Genomic DNA, 21,466 nt, shown 5'->3' with positions numbered 1-21,466 from the left:
AGACAAAAACAAGACTATTGGGTAATCACATTTAAACACAAATAATGAACACTGTCCAAACCACAGCATCCCTATCCTGGCTGTTATGAGTGATGCTGTTTCTTTACCAATTATAGGCTTAGGCTCTATTCAGTCTTTCCTCCTGCTAGAGAAGATTTACTAAAATGTCCAATCATTCGTGCTTTCTGACAGCATCTAATCCCGAGCAAAACCCCGATTCCTTAAGCTCTCCCTAAAATCACCAACCATTAGCCCACATCCTATAACAACTCATTTCTAACACCCTCTGAGAGGTCCCAGTGTTCCTCTGGTGAGCAGTTTCTTCCTTATAACATGTAATAAACATGTCTTATTCAACTACAGGTGTGTTCTGGTGGTCTTTGCTGGAGCAGAAATTCAGCAGTGTGATGGATCAGACTGACAGCTGGGTCACCAAACACTCTGTGCTTCCTGATGTGACTCTGTAGAGACTCAGAGCAAGCAAGTAATCTTGCCAACACAATGAACCCTGATCTGATTCAATTTCTAGATTTAACCATCAGTTTACAAGAAATCCTGAGGCTAGGGGAACATTTTAAGCAATCATATTTAATTCAAACACAAGACAATTTGCCTTTCTTTTTGCAATAAATAAGTGACAAGAAAAATAGAAGATACAAGGGTAACATATAGATTAAAAAAATACTAGATGCCATATCCATCAATTGTAATGTGTAGCCTTTAATTGGGTTCTAATTTGTACAAACTACTACATGAACTAATAATGATAATGACAAAAAGAAAATTCTGCCTTTTTGAACAGAGGATAGCACTTTGATAATATTAAGATTGTTAATATTTTTAGGTTTCATAATGACAACTGTCATTTTTCAAAACATTTGCAAATAAAATGATACGATGTCTGAGACTTGTTTTTAATATAATTCAGTCATAGTCACGGATGTGTATAACGGACTTTTGGACTCAGAGGGAGAGGGAGAGGGTGGGATGATTTGGGAGAATGACATTCTAACATGTATACTATCATGTAAGAATTGAATCGCCAGTCTATGTCTGATGCAGGATACAGCATGCTTGGGGCTGGTGCATGGGGATGACCCAGAGAGATGTTATGGGGAGGGGAGGTGGGAGGGGGGTTCATGTTTGGGAACGCATGTAAGAATTAAAGATTTTAAAATTTAAAAAAAAAAGAAAAAAAAATAAACTGGGAATTAAAGCCAAAAAAAAAAAAAATATTCAGTCATAGTGAGAAGGAATGTAGGAGGATACTGATAAAACACTTTGGCCAAATTTGATTATTATCATAATTTGATAATATGAAGGGTATATGACAATTCTTTTTACTATTTTCCCTATTCTTAATATGCTTGAAACATTATATAGTAATCAATTTTCAAAATTATCTTTTACCATTTAATTCAATAGAGCAAGGGTCCCCAACCCCTGGGCCATAGACCAGTACCAGCCCATGGCGTGTTAGGCACTGGCCTGCACAGGAGGAGGTGAGCAGTGGTTGAATGAATGAAGCTTCATCTGTATTTGCAGCCCCTACCCATTGCTTGAATTACGACCTGAGCTCTACCTCCTGTCAGATCAGTGGTGGCATTAATAGATGTAATATGCTTGAATCAACCCCAAACTATTCACCCCCCGCCACCCAGCAATCTGCTGGTACATGGATAAATTGTCTTCTTCAAAACTGGTCCCTGGTGCCAAAAAGGTTGGTGACCACAGCAATGGAGCATTTTTGAAAGAAGACAAGTTGAATAGAGAAGAATTAAGAGCCATAAGTCAAGATGGCTACATGTTCTAGGGAAACAAACAGTGGAGAATTTTAAAGAGTCTTCCCCATTACTTTATTTATTTATTTATTTATTTTTAGTTTTTTATTTTTTAAATTTTAAAATCTTTAATTCTTACATGCATTCCCAAACATGAACCCCCCTCCCACCTCCCTCCCCATAACATCTTTCTGGGTCATCCCCATGCACCAGCCCCAAGCATGCTGCATCCTGCGTCAGACATAGACTGGCGATTCAATTCACATGATAGTATACATGTTAGAATGTCGTTCTCCCAAATCATCCCACCCTCTCCCTCTCCCTCTGAGTCCAAAAGTCCGTTATACACATCTGTGTCTCTTTCCCTGTCTTGCATACAGGGTCGTCATTGCCATCTTCCTAAATTCCATATATATGTGTTAGTATACTGTATTGGTGTTTTTCTTTCTGGCTTACTTCACTCTGTATAATCGGCTTTAAATTGCTTTGAGAACCATTTTTTGAGAGCTGTTAGAATATTCACCTGCTTTTTAAAATCACTAACAGATACGTCAACTGCAAGTGAAAAGGAATAAGGAATTATTATGTTGACTTGGGTGATGCTCTTTAGAGAAAAATTCAATTTAAACGTTTGACCCTCAGAAAGAAGAAAACATATTATTTGGACAATTACCTGGATCTGTAGCAGACATCAGCGAACCAAAAAACAAACAGTCAGTGAAATGAAAGTCTCCATTTTTCAGCTGGTCAGCATATACCATAGCCTTCACAAAGCCATACATAATTAACCTGTTGAAGAGAAAAATAGGATCTTCAAACATCAAGTTGAATTCTGTGTAAACCCATGCCATCAGAGTTAACACTCTAATGGGCTTCCTAAATAAGCACGATGCACAAATTACCACTATTCTGCTAATTTGTAGCCATGCTAATTCTCAGGACACTGCCTACCAAATATCACAATTCATTCCCCTGGCAAAAGATAGCAAAATGTTTTACAGTGTGCTTCAATGAAAACAAGTATCTCAGGGTATAAAAAATTATCCATGAAACATGGCATAGCAAATCATGACCACAAATACAGAGGTGCACAGACATTTTAAATGATTACTTATCAGTTTTATTGTTTTGTCTGCTAGGATATCTGAAAAGGGTTCAAATTTCAAGTCTGTTACTGTGATGAGAAGACACTAGGTCAACCAGTTACTTTACAATGGATGAGTCTCTACAACTGCTGATGTCAGGGCACTTCTACACCCACAGAATCACTGTTGGGTTAGAGTGCCTGTAACTTCAACACACTGCTGAAAATGAATCCTGAAATCATTACATTTTGATCTTCAAGGATAGCTGTTCTTTTTGTGAGATTATAATATGTTTACCAAACCAGCACCATGGAATGCAAATTATCTGTTTTGGTCATCTTTTGTCACCTTATAGTTTTTAAATTATGTTTAACTATTTAATTGACTGAATTTTTCTAAGTCTTAGTAAAGGAAATACAGAGACACGTAAACTGGACCACAGTTGAATCAAAAAGTGACTGTGAGAGTCTTTAAAAATTATAGACCCTCAGACCCCTAGATGGTTGCTTAGATATTCACATTCATTTAAAGCTAGTTTCTTGAAAAATGTTCTAGGATTGTAAGCATGACTAAAAATACTAGAAATTGGATATTAGAAACTGTAATGTCAGTGAGAATGTAGATATTTTAATTCTCTTAAAAATTTCTCCATGAGAGAATATTTCATACATATCTACATTTAAATCCAGTTTCTATCACTCACTAGCTATGTGATTTTAGAGCATTACTAAAACCTTTTGAACCTCAATATCCTTATTCATGAGTTATGAATAACAATAATGGTCAGTCTACAGAGTTGTTTTAAAGACTATCTGAAGTAATATAAATTTGGGTTTTGACACATAGTAAATTCTTAATACAAGTATTACAGATATAGTAATAATATTCACTTACTACTTCTACTTCTTCATCTGTTTTAACTCATTTCACCCACACATTGATTCTATAATGTAGGTACTAGCTGCATTTTACAGATGAGAAAACTGAACACTGTGTGATTAAGTAACTTGCTGAAGTTGATAGAACTATTATTAAATTGTGGAATCCAGGTTTTAACTGAGGAAATTTGACTCTGGGTCTTGGGTTTTTAACCACCACAGCATATTGCTTAGATGAACAGTTCTGTATTTCTTATTATATGTTATATCATATAATATTCTCTCAACTAGTCCATAAAGTGGCAGTTCTACATAGTACTAAGGGGCAGCAATGAAAGCGTCCCTAAGAACTTGGAAATAATACTCCTCTTGAGTCAAACTATTAACACAACCAACATGAGTTCAAGTAGAAAGACCCAATATTTCTGTGAAGTATGTGAATTCTAGAAGGGGAGGCTAGATCTTAACCAGTCCGCTGGTATTAACACATCTGAGAAAGACTGTGTAATGGGACATAGCGATGGTTTCTGGAAAGAAGTCCCAGTCATGGCAGCGCATCTACAGTTATCCTGGGGAGGGCATTCTGCTGGTTACCAGAGGGTGAAGCCTCTGGAAAGGTATAGGGTAGCTTTATTCAGTTTATTTGCTTATTCAATAGATATTTATTACTGAAACTTTACTACACGTCAGGCTCTGTGTTGGGTGTTTAAAATACATCAATAAATAAGACAAAGATCTCTGTCCTTATGCAGCATGCATTTTAAAGCAAAGCAGATGGCAATAAAATAAAATAGATTTTAATTATATATGTTATGCACATCCCCCTCTGAATTAGAATATGCATGTCTGGTGAACATTGATAAACACTGAGACATTCTGAGCAGTCATGACAGCACTAGGGAAATGCTCGCTGACAATCATCCCCTCAGCCTCATCTGGTGTTAACTCGACTTCACTATAGTCTTTTCTCATTTGAGCTACACTTCCAATATGGAGCACAGAGAAGGTCTGGAATCAACATCAACTTTAAAACCTATGACTGTATTTCTGAATTCTCTTCTCATTAGTTAATTTTACAGGTTAGGAATCTGAGGCTCAGAATTAAAACAACTTGCCCCATATTGCCCAATAGAAGTCAATAGATTGGGTGAGATAAGATATATGCACGCATATATATTATACTGGCTTGGCAAGGTTACATGGAAACTAGAAATGTCATATACTATTGAAAATACAATTAAAATTTTTATAAAAGCCAATTTGCCAACTTATTTAAAAGTATTAAATGTTTTATATCTATAGCTTATTAAATGATTTTCTATAAATTGCCAAGAAATTAATCTGAATACAACCCAAAAGGTAATTAGATTATTTCACATTACTGGTATTCATGAGTGAAAAATTCACAGCAATCTAAACGTCCAATGAATAAATTACAGAACACACATATAATGAACTAATATGAAACTCAATACAAGATACAAGAGTGTATATTAGGCAAAGAAAAGTAACCTTATAAAGTGATATATAATAATTTCTAATTTTACAAAAACTGAACATAGGCATATCTATAAACAGAAAAAGACCTGAAGCATATAGTCTGGGATGTTACCAATGGTTATAAAAATGGAATTGTATGTGACTATTTTCTTTTTTCCTTTTCTGTATTTTCCAGTTCTTTTAAAATAACAGTAATAGGTTTTTCCTGTGGTCATGTATGGACGTGAGAGTTGGCCTGTGAAGAAGGCTGAGCACAGAAGAATTGATGCTTGTGAACTGTGGTGTTGGAGAAGACTCTTGAGAGTCCCTTGGACTGCAAAGAGATCCAACCAGTCCATTCTGAAGGAGATCAGTCCTGGGATTTCTTTGGACGGAATGATGCTAAAGCTGAAACTCCAGTACTTTGGCCACTAATGGGAGGAGTTGACTCGTTGGAAAAGACTCTGATGCTGGGGAGGGATTGGGGGCAGGAGGAGAAGGGGACAACAGAGAATGAGATGGCTGGATGGCATCACTGACTCGATGGACGTGAGTCTGAGTGAACTCCGGGAGTTGGTGATGGACAGGGAGGCCTGGCGTGCTGCGATTCGTGGGGTTGCAAAGAGTCGGACACGACTGAGCGACTGAACTGAACTGAACTGAACTGAATAATAAAAAGAAAAGCAATGTACACTGGTGAGTGCTATTGTATGACCCAGTAGACACTCATTATGTCATTTAATCTTCACAAGACTATGAGCTAGATACTATAATTATTCCTTTCTACAAAGCTGAAAGTGCTATTCTTAAAAAAGAGAGGTTAAGTAAATTGCCAAAGATCACAGAAGTTAGCTTGTGACAAAGCTGGATTTGAACCCAGGCCCTGGAGGAGAGCATGGCAACCTCCTCCAGTATTCTTGATTGGAGAATCCCCATGAATAGGGGAGCCTGGTGGAGGCTCCAGTCCATGGGGTCGCAAAGAGTCAGACATGATTCAGTGACTAAGCACAAGCGCAGCTAGATGCCAAAACCTGCACACATAGCTGCCATTCTACAAAGCTCTGGAATTGCTTTGAAATGAAGAGAAACACATGTGAATGTACACACACACTCACACACCCACACACACACCCACACACACACCCCTGTATACACAGTTTGTATGCTTTTAAAAAGAAATTAAGTGACTTGTAACTCCAAATCAACTCCCTGACCCAAAATAACTATAATTCCAATATCTTCTTTGAGATAGGCAAGAGAACAAAGGCCCGGTGCAGTATAAGCTCCATATGATCATTTTGCTATTATTAATAACAATGGACATTGTCACTGGTGATTACAATGTCAATAATTAGTGTGTATCTGTTATGTGCCAGACACTTTTTAAATAAATGGCAACTATTGCTATTGTTGCTACATTATGGTAACCAACTAGTTATAACTATATTAACTGGGAGAATTAAAAAGTAAACCCATTAGCAACCGCCCACATTCTCATAGAGTAGCATGTGCTATCAACACTTCACTGAAAGCATCTCAGATGGCTCAGGATACAGGAAAGATGTGGACAGATGGGGAGAGGGGAGCCAGTTAGGTCCAGTGCATGCAAAGCTGTGAAGATGGTAGATGAAACTAAGTGAGATATCCTTCTGGGGTCAGTCTGTGTGGGACATCCCAGGTCACAGAAAAGGCTTCCCTGGTGGCTCAGCTGGTAAAGAATCTGCCTGCAATGAGGGTGACCTGGGTTCAACCCCTGGGTTAGGAAGATCCCCTGGAGAAGGAAACGGCTACTCATTCCAGTATTCAGGTCTGGAGAATTCCATGGATTATACAGTCCATGGCATCATAAAGAGTCAAACATGACTGAGTGACTGTCACAGGCCACAGAAAAGGGCAGAAGTAGAACTTCCATATACGCAAAATTGCTGATAACACTGATTTCAACAAATAGCCACTTAGAGTTATTTTTTAAAAAGCAGAGGGCTTATGCTATGGAGGATACAAAGGTGAAAATCCATGACCTGCCTTCAAAGAGCAGAGTATAACAGGATGGCAGTCATATCACTTATGCCAACAGAAGGCATTGGATAAAAAAGAATTTGGGGAAATGCTCTACACAAAGCTCCAGATACTTGAGTGTTTGTGACACACGTACTGATTTTAAATTCCATGAGCTTGTTTCACACTATTAAAACTCCACACCTAAAGACATGCTGCAAAAATGTTTCAAAACAAAAAGTTCCAGAAGGTTCAATTGCTTGGATGATTTTCAAGTGTGCCATCTTAGTCTCTCTCAGGAATTTTTTTTTTTTTTTTTTTGAGAATACATCTTCTTTTTAAAAAACAGTCTTGATCAAGCTATGAATAGATCCACTGGAAAAGGCAGTTTTTTGAATTGCTAGAGATAAGCAAGGGGACTTGCTGTTAGTCTGGAGACAGCTGTATGGACCAGGCCTGTTAACTGTCAGAAGAGACACATCCTTGCCTGTGAAGGCACGTGAAACAGACCATTACATGGACCTCACTCGGCAGTGGGAAAGTACAGCACCAACAGGATCTGAAGGCAATACAAAGATTATAATCTGCACCTAGATTTCTTATTTCTACACTCAAAACATTTCCTCTAGATAAGTTCTTTCTCCATTTATTTGTTCACATTTTAGAGAGTTTCAATCTCACAGTTTATTTTTTTCTGCCACACATTCAAGGGCAACATCCCACTGGAAAAATCAGAAATTCTTTTTCTTTATAGCTTTATTGAGATATAATTCACATATAACATTATGTCAGTTTAAGGTGTACAATATGATGATCTGATATATATATAGCAAAATGATTACAATAGGGTTCATTAACATATCCATCACCTCACAGTCATAGTCTGTTTTTTTAGGTGGTGAGAACTTCAAAGAATTTTTATGATTTACTCTCTTAGCAACTTTCAAATGCACAAGAAAGTGTTATTAACTATAGTTGCCATATATATTACATCCCCAGATCTTATTCATTTTACAACTGGAAGTTTGCATCTTATACCATCTTCATTCACTTTTCCCACCTCCCCCTTGCCCTCTGCTCCTGCAACAATCAATCTGTTCTGTTTCTATGAGAGAATTCATAATTAATCAATACTGGGATGGGTGGGATTGCCAAGGTCTTCTAGCTTGTAGGGCATTCGGAGTTGCACTGCATGAAGGTTTGCTTAAAAGCAAATTGGAGAGAACTGTGTGGTATGTGTTATTGCAGCCTTGGGTGTGGATGAAAGTGTGAAGAGAACATAAAGTGGACGAGGACCCATGACCGAGGTCTGGGAACTCCAGCATTTGAAGATGAAGTAGAGATGATGAGGAGCAGAGGATATCAAGAATCAGTCAACAGAGGCATGAGTGGAAATCTGGTAGAGTGTCAGAGGAGTCAGAAGAAGAGGGCTTCAGGGAGGAATGATGCATAGAGCCGAGTGCTGAGAAGAGGGCCCTTTTACTCGGGGTCATTTGGAATGCGGGAACTAAAGTGAGATTAGAAAATCAGGAAATTGAGACAGGCAACACATCCATCCACGGTTTTGAGGGGAGTCAGGTCTTTCTCTATTAGGAAGATTGGGATGAGAATTGAGTTGATATAAAAGACATGAGGAAGAAGTCGTGAAGAGGTTCACATCTCACAGATGCTCACAGATGCTCACAAATGTCTGTGACACACACAAAAAGAGTTACAAAATAAGAATTCCGCATTCTCAAGATTAGTGGCACCAAGTTGCGAATTGAACTGTGGTGTTGGAGAAGACTCTTGAGAGTCCCTTGGACTGCAAAGAAATCCAACCAGTCCATTCTGAAGGAGATCAGTCCTGGGATTTCTTTGGAAGGAATGATGCTAAAGCTGTAACGCCAGTACTTTGGCCACCTCATGCAAAGAGTTGACTCATTGGAAAAGACTCTGATGCTGGGAGGGATTGGGGGCAGGAGAAGGGGACGATCGAGGATGAGATGGCTGGATGGCATCATGGACTTGATGGACATGAATCTGGGTGAACTCTGGGAGTTGGTGATGGACGGGGAGGCCTGGCATGCTGCGATTCATGGGGTCGCAAAGAGTCAGACACGACTGAGCGACTGAACTGATATGGACCTTAGAGGGTCTCTAGGACCATGGCGACTCCTACAGGTGTCATAGAGATGATTCTCCTCTTTGTCATTGTTCCTCACTGTGTATGTATGCATGTGTGTGTGTATATATATATGATAGTAAATGCTCTCTCTCTATATATATATGTGTGTATACATACATATGTACATATACAATATTTCCTGTCATAAAAGTCTTTACTAAAGCCTATGAGAAATGCAAAAATAAGCTAGCCATGACTTCCATCCTCAGGAGGGAGAGACAAGTCACCTACAAAGCAGAGTGAAAGTGAAAGTGAAGTCGCTCAATCATGTCCGACTCTTTGCGACCCCGTGGACTGTAGCCCATCAGGCTCTTCCATCCATGGGGTTCTCCAGGCAAGAATACTGGAGTGGGTTGCTATTTCCTTCTCCAGGGGATCTTCCCGGCCCAGGGATAGAACCCAGGTCTCCCGCATTGCAGGCAGACGCTTTAACCTCTGAGCCACAGAAAGTGCTAAGTGTTGCAGGAGAGGTGCACATCAAGGGCATTCAATTCCCAGAAGAGAAGCAGCTCCCTTGGGGACACAGGAAAGACTTTGAGAAGAAGGTAGCATATTTGCTGAATGTGAAATACACATTCAAGTAAGGAGACTGCCTGTAATGCCCTACCTATATATGATATGCCCAAACTACTTATTTTTTTCCCCTTAGAATGCAAAACCTTTCCTACTAAGAAAAGTGAAAGTGAAGTTGCTCGGTCATGTCTGACTCTTTGTGAACCTATGGGCTATAGCCAACCAGTCTCCTCTGTTCATGGGATTTTTCAGGCAAGAATCCTGGAGTGGGTTGCAATTTTCTTATCCAGGGGATCTTGCTGATCCAGGGATCAAACTTGGGCCTCTTGCATTGTAGGCAGACTCTTTACCATCTGAACCACCAGGGAATCCCTTTCCTACTAAAGGTAGTTTCTTTTTGGAACAGTACACAATCCAACGGACAAAGAAATGCAACCTCTGCTTTAGCAATCTGGAGAACCATCTGCCATCTATTGCCCACAGCAGAGGTGATGGGGAAAGGCTTGTCCTGTCTCCTTTGTGGTTCTATTTATGGCCTTTACCTCAGCAACCAGTATGGGTCGTTCTACCCCAAGAAACCCATGAAGTCTGTGGGCCCTACTGTAGCTAAACCAAGTACTAAGACCTCACAAACTAGATGACCTCTTTGGCCCGTTCTACTTTTCCCACCAGTCCCAAGATTTTGCTTCTCCTTCTGTTTTATTGAAAAGTGGGGAGAATAAGAGGGTGAAGGAATAAGAGGGTGGGTGGCTTGTGGGCAACTTGAAAGAAAATAGGGGATCAAGTAGGCTCACGCAGCTTTGCCATGGTGACAAGCGAGCCCCTGTCCAGTTCTTGGACAAGGAACTAGGAAGACTGCAGACTGCCTTCCCATGATCCTTTTTCCTCTGAAAGGGTTAGAGGGAGACAGGTATGAGATGAAGGGAACGGTTGCATCCAACTTTTCTGTCCTTATGTGGAAAGAGGAGTCTGATAAGGGCATGGGATGGGGGTAGGAGGAAGAGGAGGGTTGAGGGGAGGGTTCATTGTCAACCGCAGAAGTGTGTACTGAGGTTGGGAAATTCTATGCCAGGACACTTGACCAATCAAAAATGTTTGCAACAGTCATCATAAAGACAACTGTAGAACCACAGTCTTGTCCATGGCTTCTGCTCCCCTACTCTCTTGCCTTTCCTGGCAGCTCAGAGGGTAAAGAATCTGCCTGCCAATGTGGGAGAACCGGGTTCAAACCCTGGGTCAGGAAGATCCCCTGGAGAAGGGAATAGCAACCCACTCCAGTATTCTTGCCTAGAGAATTCCATGGACAGAGGAACATGGAAGACTACAGTTCATGGGATTACAAACTTTAGTTCTTCTTAAGGCACTTATCTGTCATTGGGTAGATGGCTCTCTGGCCCCAAGATTTTAAGAAGGAATGAAAATAATAGAAATAAAAATGGGTGAAGGAAGAAGAGAGTGAACATATGAGCATATGTTGAGTTCTTACTCTGTAGAGCTACCATGTTAGTGCATTTTCTATTTTTTATATCCTCTCTTTCTCTCTCACACACACATACCAGTTAAGCAGCCATCAGGAATCTTATATTACAGATATTACAGACAAGAAAATCCAGCAAAGGATAGAAATGAGACTTAGACATATGTTCCTTTCTACTCTTTAGTATTTAGTACTACTATTTAGCATTTAGTATTATGTAGAAAATGTAAGATATCTTTGCCCTGACTTCTCAAATTCAAAAAGTCAATTACTACATTCTTTGTTTCTGGTAGAATTTTTTTTTTAATGATGAAAATATTTGTTATCTTTATTGTGTGAAAAGTGAAAGTGTTAGTTGCTCAGTCATGTCCAACTCTTTACAAACCCATGGACTGTAGCCCACCAGGCTCCTCTGACCATGGAATTCTCCAGGCAAGAATACTGGAGTAGGTAGCCAGTTCTCTTCTCCAAGGCATCTTCCCAACTCAGGGATCCAACCCGAGTCTCCTGCGTTGTAGGCAGATTGTTTACCACCTGAGTCACCAGGGAAGCCCATTAACACCTATAATTCCAATCTAATACTACAGATTTTTCCTCTTTTGCCCATTCTTTCTTTGTATCACATTCCTCCACAATGATTTTCTCCAACAAGTTCTCAACCTCCCTGGTTCTCAACAATACCAATATATTTACTCTTTTGCTCATTGCTGTAATACATGCAAATAATTTCAAAATTATTATATTCACATCAATACCAAAAAAAATACTGTTAGAAAGTTTCAAAATTTCTTCACAGTTATTTTTAGAATATGTCTCATTGAGAAGTATAGTCCAATTACTAACACCAAAAATTATTTATATTAGATTTTTTCCTTCTGTATAGTTATCTTACCAATTTAATATGTGGATGGGTTTATTTCTTTCTGTTTATATTTAATTTTAGGATCTTTATGCATATTTGATGATTTAATTTTATTTTTTGTATGGTGAAATGTTTCAGTTCAGTTCAGTCGCTCAGTTGTGTCCGACTCTTTGAGACCCCATGAATTGCAGCACGCCAGGCCTCCCTGTCCATCACCAACTCCCGGAGTTCACTTAGACTCACGTCCATCGAGTCAGTGATGCCATCCAGCCACCTCATCCTCTGTCATCCCCTTCTCCTCCTGCCCCCAATCCCTCCCAGCATCAGAGTCTTTTCCAATGAGTCAACTCTTCGCATGAGGTGGCCAAAGTACTGGAGTTACAGCTTTAGCATCATTCCCTCCAAAGAAATCCCAAGGCTGATCTCCTTCAGAATGGACTGGTTGGATCTCCTTGCAGTCCAAGGGACTCTCAAGAGTCTTCTCCAACACCACAGTTCAAAAGCATCAATTCTGTGCTCAGCCTTCTTCACAGTCCAACTCTCACATTCATACATGACCACTGAAATACTTACATGGGTCAAAAAATCAAAACTATAAAAACAGTATGTTTAGAGACATCTCTGTCTCTTTGGTGGTGTTTCTTCTTTATTTCAACTCATCCCCTTCAGATGATCAGTTTCATTCACTTCTGATTTATCCTTCCTATGTTTCTTTCACAAAAATGGTTATGTATTCTTATTTCACATACTTTCTTACAAAAATATAGCATATTACTATATGCTATATATGTGTCTTCTACTTAAAATACTCTGAAAATCACTTCATATCAATTTATAGAGATATTTTTCATTTTTACAGCTGCATATTATGCCATTGCATGGACATATAGTGGCTTATTCTATCAATCTGCTCTGCATATATGCGTGTAGATTGCTCTCAATATTTTGCTATTATAAATAATACTACAATGAATAAACTTGTGCATATTTTGTTTCATATTTTTGAAGACGAATCTTCAAAGTAAATTGATAGAAATAGGATTATTGAGTGAAAAGTTACATTCATATTCAGTCATGTGAGATACTACCAATCCTTATTGTACAATTGTACTATTTTGGTAGAATGTTTTTGACATGATACACAATGGGACCAGCTTTATAAGAGTTAGGAATGGCCTAGAAGACCTTGCATTTCAGCATCAAATCTGACTGTAAGAGGATATGGAAAGCACCAGGCCTTTCATGATTTTCCTTTAAGTCAGTTTTATATCAGGCTTCCTATGGGCCTAGAAAAAAATCATGGTCACTATGATTTGCAAGAATGGAAAGACTGCAGAGAGGCAGTTGTGATGAAATACATTTGTCTTTAACCATAGCTGGGGTATAAGGCTTTGGGATCTTGAGACCCTTGGAACAGAGTTAAGTGAGTCCATTTTTCTATACTCTACTGCCCACTTGCCTGTCAACTTGTCACTTTCTTGGGTCTTCCCTGGAAGCCCAACAGCAATCTACATAGTTGCCTGCAGGGAAACAAGCTTCCTTCCTACTAAGTGTTTCACAGTTCTTGGAGGAAATATGATACAAATTTCAAGCATGCATATAGATTGGATGTAAGTTGCAATGCTGAAATGCATAAGAAGCTGAGATCTACTGAAAGGTGAACTATACACAGCTGAGAACTTGACCAGGCATTCTGACTGCATGTCTACTCAAATCCGCTTTCTGGGAGCGTGCTGGCTCATTTGGGCCTGAAAGAAGATTGCTTCTGAGAAGACTGAGGGGAATGATGAAGGTAGTGTGGGACACAGTCACACTAAAGGCATCATGGACCCTAAATGACAACCTCCCTTGCAGAGCTGGTCAGCCTGTGTCAGGACCTGGGGTGGCCTGGCCCTTAAAGTGCGCTGAGGAACCTCAGCTCTTCATCTCTCTCTACAACCTGGGCCTCCTGCCTTGTCCTTTCAGAGAACCACACCTAATGCTTACTGGATGCCATCGTTCTCTCTTGCTGCCATCCTTCTTTCAACTTGTATCTGCATTATCTGTCCCTTTATGTGGTTAACAAATCTCCCTTCTTTCATTCAGATTCTTAATTCCACTCTTGCGTCCTTTGTGTACCTACCTTACTTGACTAATTTGAAGAGAATCAGCGCATCTCTTCTATTCTGCCTTCTGCTTTCTCTTTTCCTGTCTCCAATCTATTCACACATTACCCAGCTTTCTAGACACTAAGGGTTACAAAGATGACTCTGATAACAGCTTCTGCCCTCTGGGAGAAGCTTAGGAAAAGGGACAAACTACGTGTGTAAATAATTGGACTACTAAGTGAAAAATAACACGTTTGGTAAGAAAGCTAAAGTCATACAGGGTTTGGGGGAGGAAAGGAGAACCATGGTCTGGGGGAAGAAAGCATCGGAGATGAATATTTCTTGAAGGACTGGTAGAGTCAGACATGAATTGTGGTCATGGAAAGGGGTGGTCACTATGGAAAAGTTAACCTGGCCCCCAAAGCAGTGGATGTGAACACATGAAGTGTGGACAATGAAAGTTGGGTAATTCAGGGTTGAGTACCCAATAGATTCTTCCACTATGAATTACTATATAGTCTAATTCAATGGCTCTTAAATTTTGGTGCATACATAGGATATTAGAATCATATAGGGAGTTTTGAAAAATCATGATGCCCAGGCTACACCCCAGACCAAGCATGTTAGAATCTCTGTAGGTGGGACCCAGTCATCAATATTTTTTTAAGTTCTTACATTGCTTGACTATGCAGCCAGATCTAGAACAAATCTTCTAAATCAGTGGTCTCCAACCTCCAGGCCACAGATCAGTACCTCCTGTCAGATCAGCGGCAGTGTTAGATTAGAAAATAAAGTGCACAATGAATGCAATGCACTCGAATCATCCCCAAACCAACCCCTTACCCATGGTCCATGGAAAAATTGTCTTCTGTGAAATTAGTCCTTGATACCAAAAAGTTTGGGAACTACTGTTTTAAATCAACACATCATGTCTCTAGTATCCAGACCAACGAGCTAAGGGATGAGCTGGTGGAGTGGGGCCTGAGATTCTGCCTTTCTAATATCTTGCAGGTGCTGATGCTGTTTGTCCCAGGCCACACTTTGAGTCGGAGACTATAAATGAGGAAGCCGCTAACTAAGCAAAATCACTCAGACACTTTACATTCTGGATCTAACTGTGTACTCTTTAAGGAGGACGCACTTTGTAGTCACAAATGGAGCCTGCCTGACATGCAGTTAATACAGGCTCACCTACAGTTAAGCACCTAATACCCACTGCATGGTGACTTGGTCTCCCTGCTGATTTGTGGATGAGTGATGAGAATTATTGAATAGTGTTTTAGGAATCAAGGTACCGTTACATCTCAGTTTCAATTTAGAGTTCTTTGTAGAAGAAAATGAAAAGGAGTGGGGAAGAGGGAGTGAAAGAATTTCTTCCCAGTAAAATGTAAAAGTTAACAGACTTCTGCTATGCCTTTGATCTATAGGTCCATGGACACTTCTGTCCTAGGTACAAAGACCTGCCCTTCACTGACACAGGATGACTGCTTTGGTCTCATCACATCTGAGGCTGGTCACTGCAATGTTCTACCATTTTCAAAAGTGGTAAAGTGAATCTTCAAATTTTTCTTTTAAATTTTTAAAAAATTTTAGCAGCAATTTGCATGTTGTTCATGGAATTCTGCAGGCAAGAATACTGGAGTGGGTAGACATTTCCTTCTAGGGGATCTTCCTGACCCAGGGATCAAACTCAGATCTTCTGCATTGTAGGCAGATTCTCTACCATCTGAGCCACCAAGGAAGCCCATTAAAGGAATACTGTGCTTGTTTTTTTAAACAGCAACTGGTTTCTTTGTTTTCAGCTGAACTACTTCAATTTAGAAGCTCTGATGGCAGTACAAATATGTGTATGTATACCAGTCCATTCTGAAGGAGGTCAGCCCTGGGATTTCTTTGGAAGGAATTTTGCTAAAGCTGAAACTCCAGTACTTTGGTCACCTCATGAGAAGAGTTGACTCATTGGAAAAGACTTTGATGTTGGGAGGGATTGGGGGCAGGAGGAGAAAGGGATGACAGAAGATGAGATGGCTGGATGGCATCACTGACTCGATGGATGTGAGTGTGAGTGAACTCCGGGAGTTGGTGATGGATAGGGAGGCCTGGCGTGCTGCGATTCATGGGGTCGCAGAGAGTCGGACACGACTCAGCGACTGAACTGAACTGAACTAATACATATATATACATAGAATTTTTGATTACCAACAAGTAAACTTGTAAAAAGCAGAGACATTACTTTGCCAATAAAGGTCCATCTAGTTAAGGCTATGGTTTTTCCAGTAGTCATGTACAGATATGAGAGCTGGACTATAAAGAAAGCTGAGCGCCAAAGAATTGATGCTTTTGAACTGTGGTGTTAGAGAAGACTTCTGAGAGTCCCTTGGACTGCAAGGAAATCAAATCAGTTAATCCTAAAGGAAATGAGTTTTGAATATTCATTGGAAGGACTGATGCTGAAGCTGAAGCTCGAATACTTTGGCCATCTGATGGGAAGAGTTGACTCACTGGAAAAGACCCTGTTGCTGGAAAAGATTGAAGGCAGGAGGAGAAAGGGACAACAGAAGATAAGATGGCTCAATGGCATCACCGACTCGATGGATATGAGTTTGAGCAAGCTCCAGGAGCTGGTGATGAACAGGGAGGCCTGGCGTGCTGCAGTCCATGGGGTCGCAAAGAGTCAGACACAACTGAGCAGCTGAACTGAACTGAAACTTGTAAGACATATCTACAACTATGAAATTCATCCAGCCTAAAGCAGCAAGAGAGAAGCCTGCTACCCTGTACAGCTGGGCCCTTGACCATTACTCTTCATCAACAAAAAACACATGCACAGGGACTTTCTTGGTGGTCCAGTGACTAAGCCTGCACAATCCCAGTACAGGGGGCCCAGGTCTGACCCCTGCTTGGGGAACTAGATCCCATTCCCATATGCAGCAACTACGACCCAGAACAGCTAAATAAATAAATAAAGCTATCAAAAGGAAAAACACATGCATAACTGCTGCCTCACTTGCTCTTGCCCTTGCCCTTCTTGCTCTCCCTGGGAGATGGGTAAAGTCAAGCTCCATTATCTTACTTTCAGAGGAAGTAACTGTCACAAGGACCTGAGCAACCTATTCACCACTTCACAGTCTTTATTCTACCACTTTCTTCTGGTTTGAAAGTGAAACACTTTGGAACAGTTATTTAGATCCAGAAAAAAAAAAATTCAATTCAGAATCCTTATTAAAGATATAAAACCATGGCCCACCTAGGCTAAGATCTTGGTCAAAGTCACACTTAACTCAGTTGATAGAGGAGCCAAAACTGGATGCCCAGTTTTTTCCTAAAAAGATTTTACCAGAACTGGCAGTTTACATAAATGCTCTGTTGCTTAGGAGAGCATCTCTAATCCCTTTCAGCAAAGGGATTAGAATCTGTGATCTGAATATAACTTGCCTTATCTAGTATTCCTAGAAAACTTTCCATCCTTTTTCATATTCCCTAAAGCATATTTATGTTTTTCAGCTGTACCATTTGGAACCCTAAAGCCAACTGCTGGTGGCAACAGAAGGTAAATAACAAGAAAATGCAACTCTCCGGATTTTCTCCAATCAGATCAACTTTCTAGCAAGTTCATAAATAATGTAGATTTTTAAAAACATATTTAGCTCAAAGTAAGATGTTATACTATTTACTGTTTGATTGATGGCTTTAAAATATATTATCATTATTGGTAATAAGATAGACTGAACAATTTATCTTGTGAGTGATGAAAATCAAATGTTCATTTCTTGCCCTGATTCTTCTTTTTCAACCACCTCAACATATTTTTAAAAACTTTTTGATCTAGAATGAAGAATTTCAGATAGCCTGTTTTGCTTATGATGCATGTAATACGAGCTTTTACTTGAAATCTCTTCATAGTTGTAAAGTGTATTTCTTTGCAATATTTCAAATCACTTTTTAGAGCCTAGAGACAGGTTGTCCTCATGGGCTTCTCTGCTAATAACAGAGTTTACCAACTAATCAAACATAGAAGAAATCACGAAAATGATTTAGAAAACATTTAGAAAATGATAAAATATTTAGATCCATAAGGAAATTATGTATTCCCTTATCGATCCTGAGCTTGGATCACTGCTGCTGCTTCCCATCACCCCAGCAACACACACATTTTCTAAAGAAGACCATTTGGTTTGCTGAATCCTGTTATTCCCAAGTTTCTCTGCTGTAATATTAAATGACCAGACCCCATGGCTAGATCTACACGGGGCCAGCCTGACCAATCTATGGGAACATTTCTGACAATTATCCACCATTACATAGCACCAGATAATTGATATAACTCACTTTTTTAAAAAACAATTTTTTAAAATTTAATATGGCTGACAAAGGTCCATACAGTCAAAGCTACAGTTTCTTCAGTAGTCATGTACAGATGTGAGAGCTGGACTATACAGAAGGCTGAGAGCTGAAGAATTGATGCTTCTAGTCTACTACAGAAGACTCTCGAGAGTCCCTTGGGCAACAAAGGAGATCAAACCAGTCAATCCTAAAGGAAATCAACCCTGACTATTCACTGGAAGGACTGATGCTGAAGCTGAAGCTTCAATACGTTGGCCACCTGGTATGAAGTGCCAACTTATTGGAAAAGACCAGATACTGGGAAAGATTGAGATCAAGAGGAAAAGGGGACAACAGAGGATAAGATGGTTGGATGGCATCAGTGACTCAATGGACATAAGTCTGAGAAAACTCTGAGAGATACTGAAGGACAGGGAAACCTGGCTTGCTGCAGTCCGTGGGGTTGCAGAGTCAGACATGACCAAGCAAATGAACAACATAATGTGATAGTTTCAGGTGGACAGAAAAGGGACTCATGCATACATATAATGTACCCATTCTCCTCCAAAGTCCCCTCCCATCCAGACTGCCACAAAACATTGAGCAGAGTTCCCTGTGTTATGTAAGGGGTCCTTGTTGGTTATCCATTTTAAATATAACAGTGTGTACATGTTCATCCCCAACTCCCTAACTATCCCTTCTACCCATCCTTCTCCCTAGTAACCATGAATTTGGATATAACTTACTCTTCACGTATGCCCCTACCCATTGTTTACTAAACCCCATCCACATGATATATGGACTGGCTTTACTCTGCTGCTGCTGCTGCTAAGTCGCTTGTCGTGTCCGACTCTGTGCGACCCCATAGATGGCTTTACCAGGCATTAAGCTGAGATGTAGACAGCTGGGCATGCTCCCATGTGACTGGAGTTGAATGGGCATTTAATTCTGCTGTAAGACAGACGTGGTATGATCCATATGGAGATGACTCACCCAAGTTAATGGCCAATAGCTCATGATTTGATTTCTTAATAACTCATTCCTCTTGAGAGGAATTGCACTTGATATTATTAAGCATAAAATATAATGTAGATGGAATAAGCATCTTCTTTATAAAAATGAGGCTCAGAGGGAGAGGTAAGAATCAAATTTAAATATCAAGCCATACAATACATTTTTAACTGAATGCCAACTGTATACCCACATACATTTGAACTGTGGTGTTGGAGAAGACTCTTGAGAGTCCTTTGGACTGCAAGGAGATCAAGCCAGTCAATCCTAAGGGAAATCAACTCTAATATTCATTGCAAGGGCTGATGCTGAAGCTGAAGCTTCAGTACTTTGGCCACCTGATGCAAAGAACCAACTCATCAGAAAAGACCCTGATGTTGGGAAAGATTGAAGGCAGGAGGAGAAGGGGACGACAGAGGATGAAATGGATGTATGGCATCACCGACTTGATAGACATGAGTTTGAGCAAGCTCTAGGAGTTGGTGATGGACAGGGAAGCCTGGCGTGCTGCAGTCCATGGGGCTGCAAAGAGTCGAACATGACAGAGCAACTGAAAAACAACAAATATATACCCAGAACCCTGCTAGGTGCTGAGCATAAAATGGAAAGAAAAATAAAAGATAATGAGCAATCTACTTGGGTCTGCAGAGAAATAAACAGATTGTTAATATCTATTAAGTAAATGTTTCTGCCACTTTCAGGCTCTTTGACACTAGGCAATTTACTTATCTCAACTTTTCCTCAATTTCCTTATCCATAAAATAGGTATAAAAATTCATCCTTTCGTATTATTACCAGAGAACCACTGCTGAATGACCCAAGGGTATATTTAGTTCTGTCAGCTATTTTGTCTAGAAACACAAAAGGCCATTTAGCATCAACATCTCCCTCTGAGAATCAGCAAATTGAGAAAGACTTAGATTTGGAGCTATCAAAAGAAGCCTTTAATAGATTGTTTTCAACATAATAGCAACATACGTTCTCATCTAATTTCACTATAGGAATTTGCCAAGACCTCACTGGCAAAGATACTACTTCTTTAAATGATTCTTAAACTGGATCTAGAGTCATTGCCACAGCACGCATCAGAAAGACCACCCCTCCTGACCCCATCACATCCAATTTTGGGTCTCCCTGAAGAAAGTAAGCAAGTCGCCAAGCTTAAGATGGTGAAGAGCAGCTTGCCGGGAGGTCTCAAAAAGATTAATAGGGTTTAGTCATCCACATAATGAAGATATTCAAACAAATATCACAAAAATCCCAAGCCTAGTGATATGATAAGAGAAAAGAAGGCAGATCTATGGCAAAAGTAGTTGAGGGAAAAGATACTTATATCAATGGAGGTATATTTGTGCAGACCTTGATACATACTAATTCCACTGTATTAAACATTGGTTAAATCTTAGCTAAAATATTTTATTATTCAAAATACCCTATTAAAAAATGCCACTTAAACTATTGAAGGGTTAGAGGCATGTTAGATGGTCAAGAAATGCAGAGCTGGATTTGCTACCTAGAGAAGACCAAGAAGCAATATGCGGTCCAGAGTTTGCAATGGGAGGGTGGTCGTAAGAAGAGAGAAAGAGAATCTAACCTGTGTTCCTCCAGAAAGCTAGAGGGAAAGCAGCGAGGGAGAGAGGTGGACATTACAGAGTCAGATCAACCTATTGAAAAACTGTCCAAAGTGCGGTAGGAATGCAGTATTGCGGGAGAGAAGGAGTTTCCTTCCCTGGAGGAGCTTTACCATCCCTTAAGTATTCTATGCATAAATGATATCAGTCTATTATATAAAAAGGATACAGGTG

General features: G+C 39.8%; 1 protein-coding gene across 2 annotated transcripts in view; it reads right to left on the bottom strand.

Moving 5' to 3' along the window:
- SLC9A9 (solute carrier family 9 member A9) overlaps nucleotides 1-21,466 on the bottom strand; it is a 652,914-nt gene that overhangs the window by 472,876 nt on the left and 158,572 nt on the right. For both annotated transcript variants that reach the window (XM_004003282.5, XM_042235926.2), the window contains exon 5: nucleotides 2,455-2,570. In XM_004003282.5, coding sequence (XP_004003331.2) covers nucleotides 2,455-2,570 — 116 coding nt within the window. The remainder of the gene's footprint in view (nucleotides 1-2,454; nucleotides 2,571-21,466) is intronic.

The sequence above is a fragment of the Ovis aries genome, chromosome 1 (assembly GCF_016772045.2).
Source record: "Ovis aries strain OAR_USU_Benz2616 breed Rambouillet chromosome 1, ARS-UI_Ramb_v3.0, whole genome shotgun sequence".
In the NCBI taxonomy this organism is placed as follows: Eukaryota; Metazoa; Chordata; class Mammalia; order Artiodactyla; family Bovidae; genus Ovis; species Ovis aries.
Note: the sequence above shows the minus strand (reverse complement) of the source record. Positions and strands in the feature narration are given on the sequence as shown.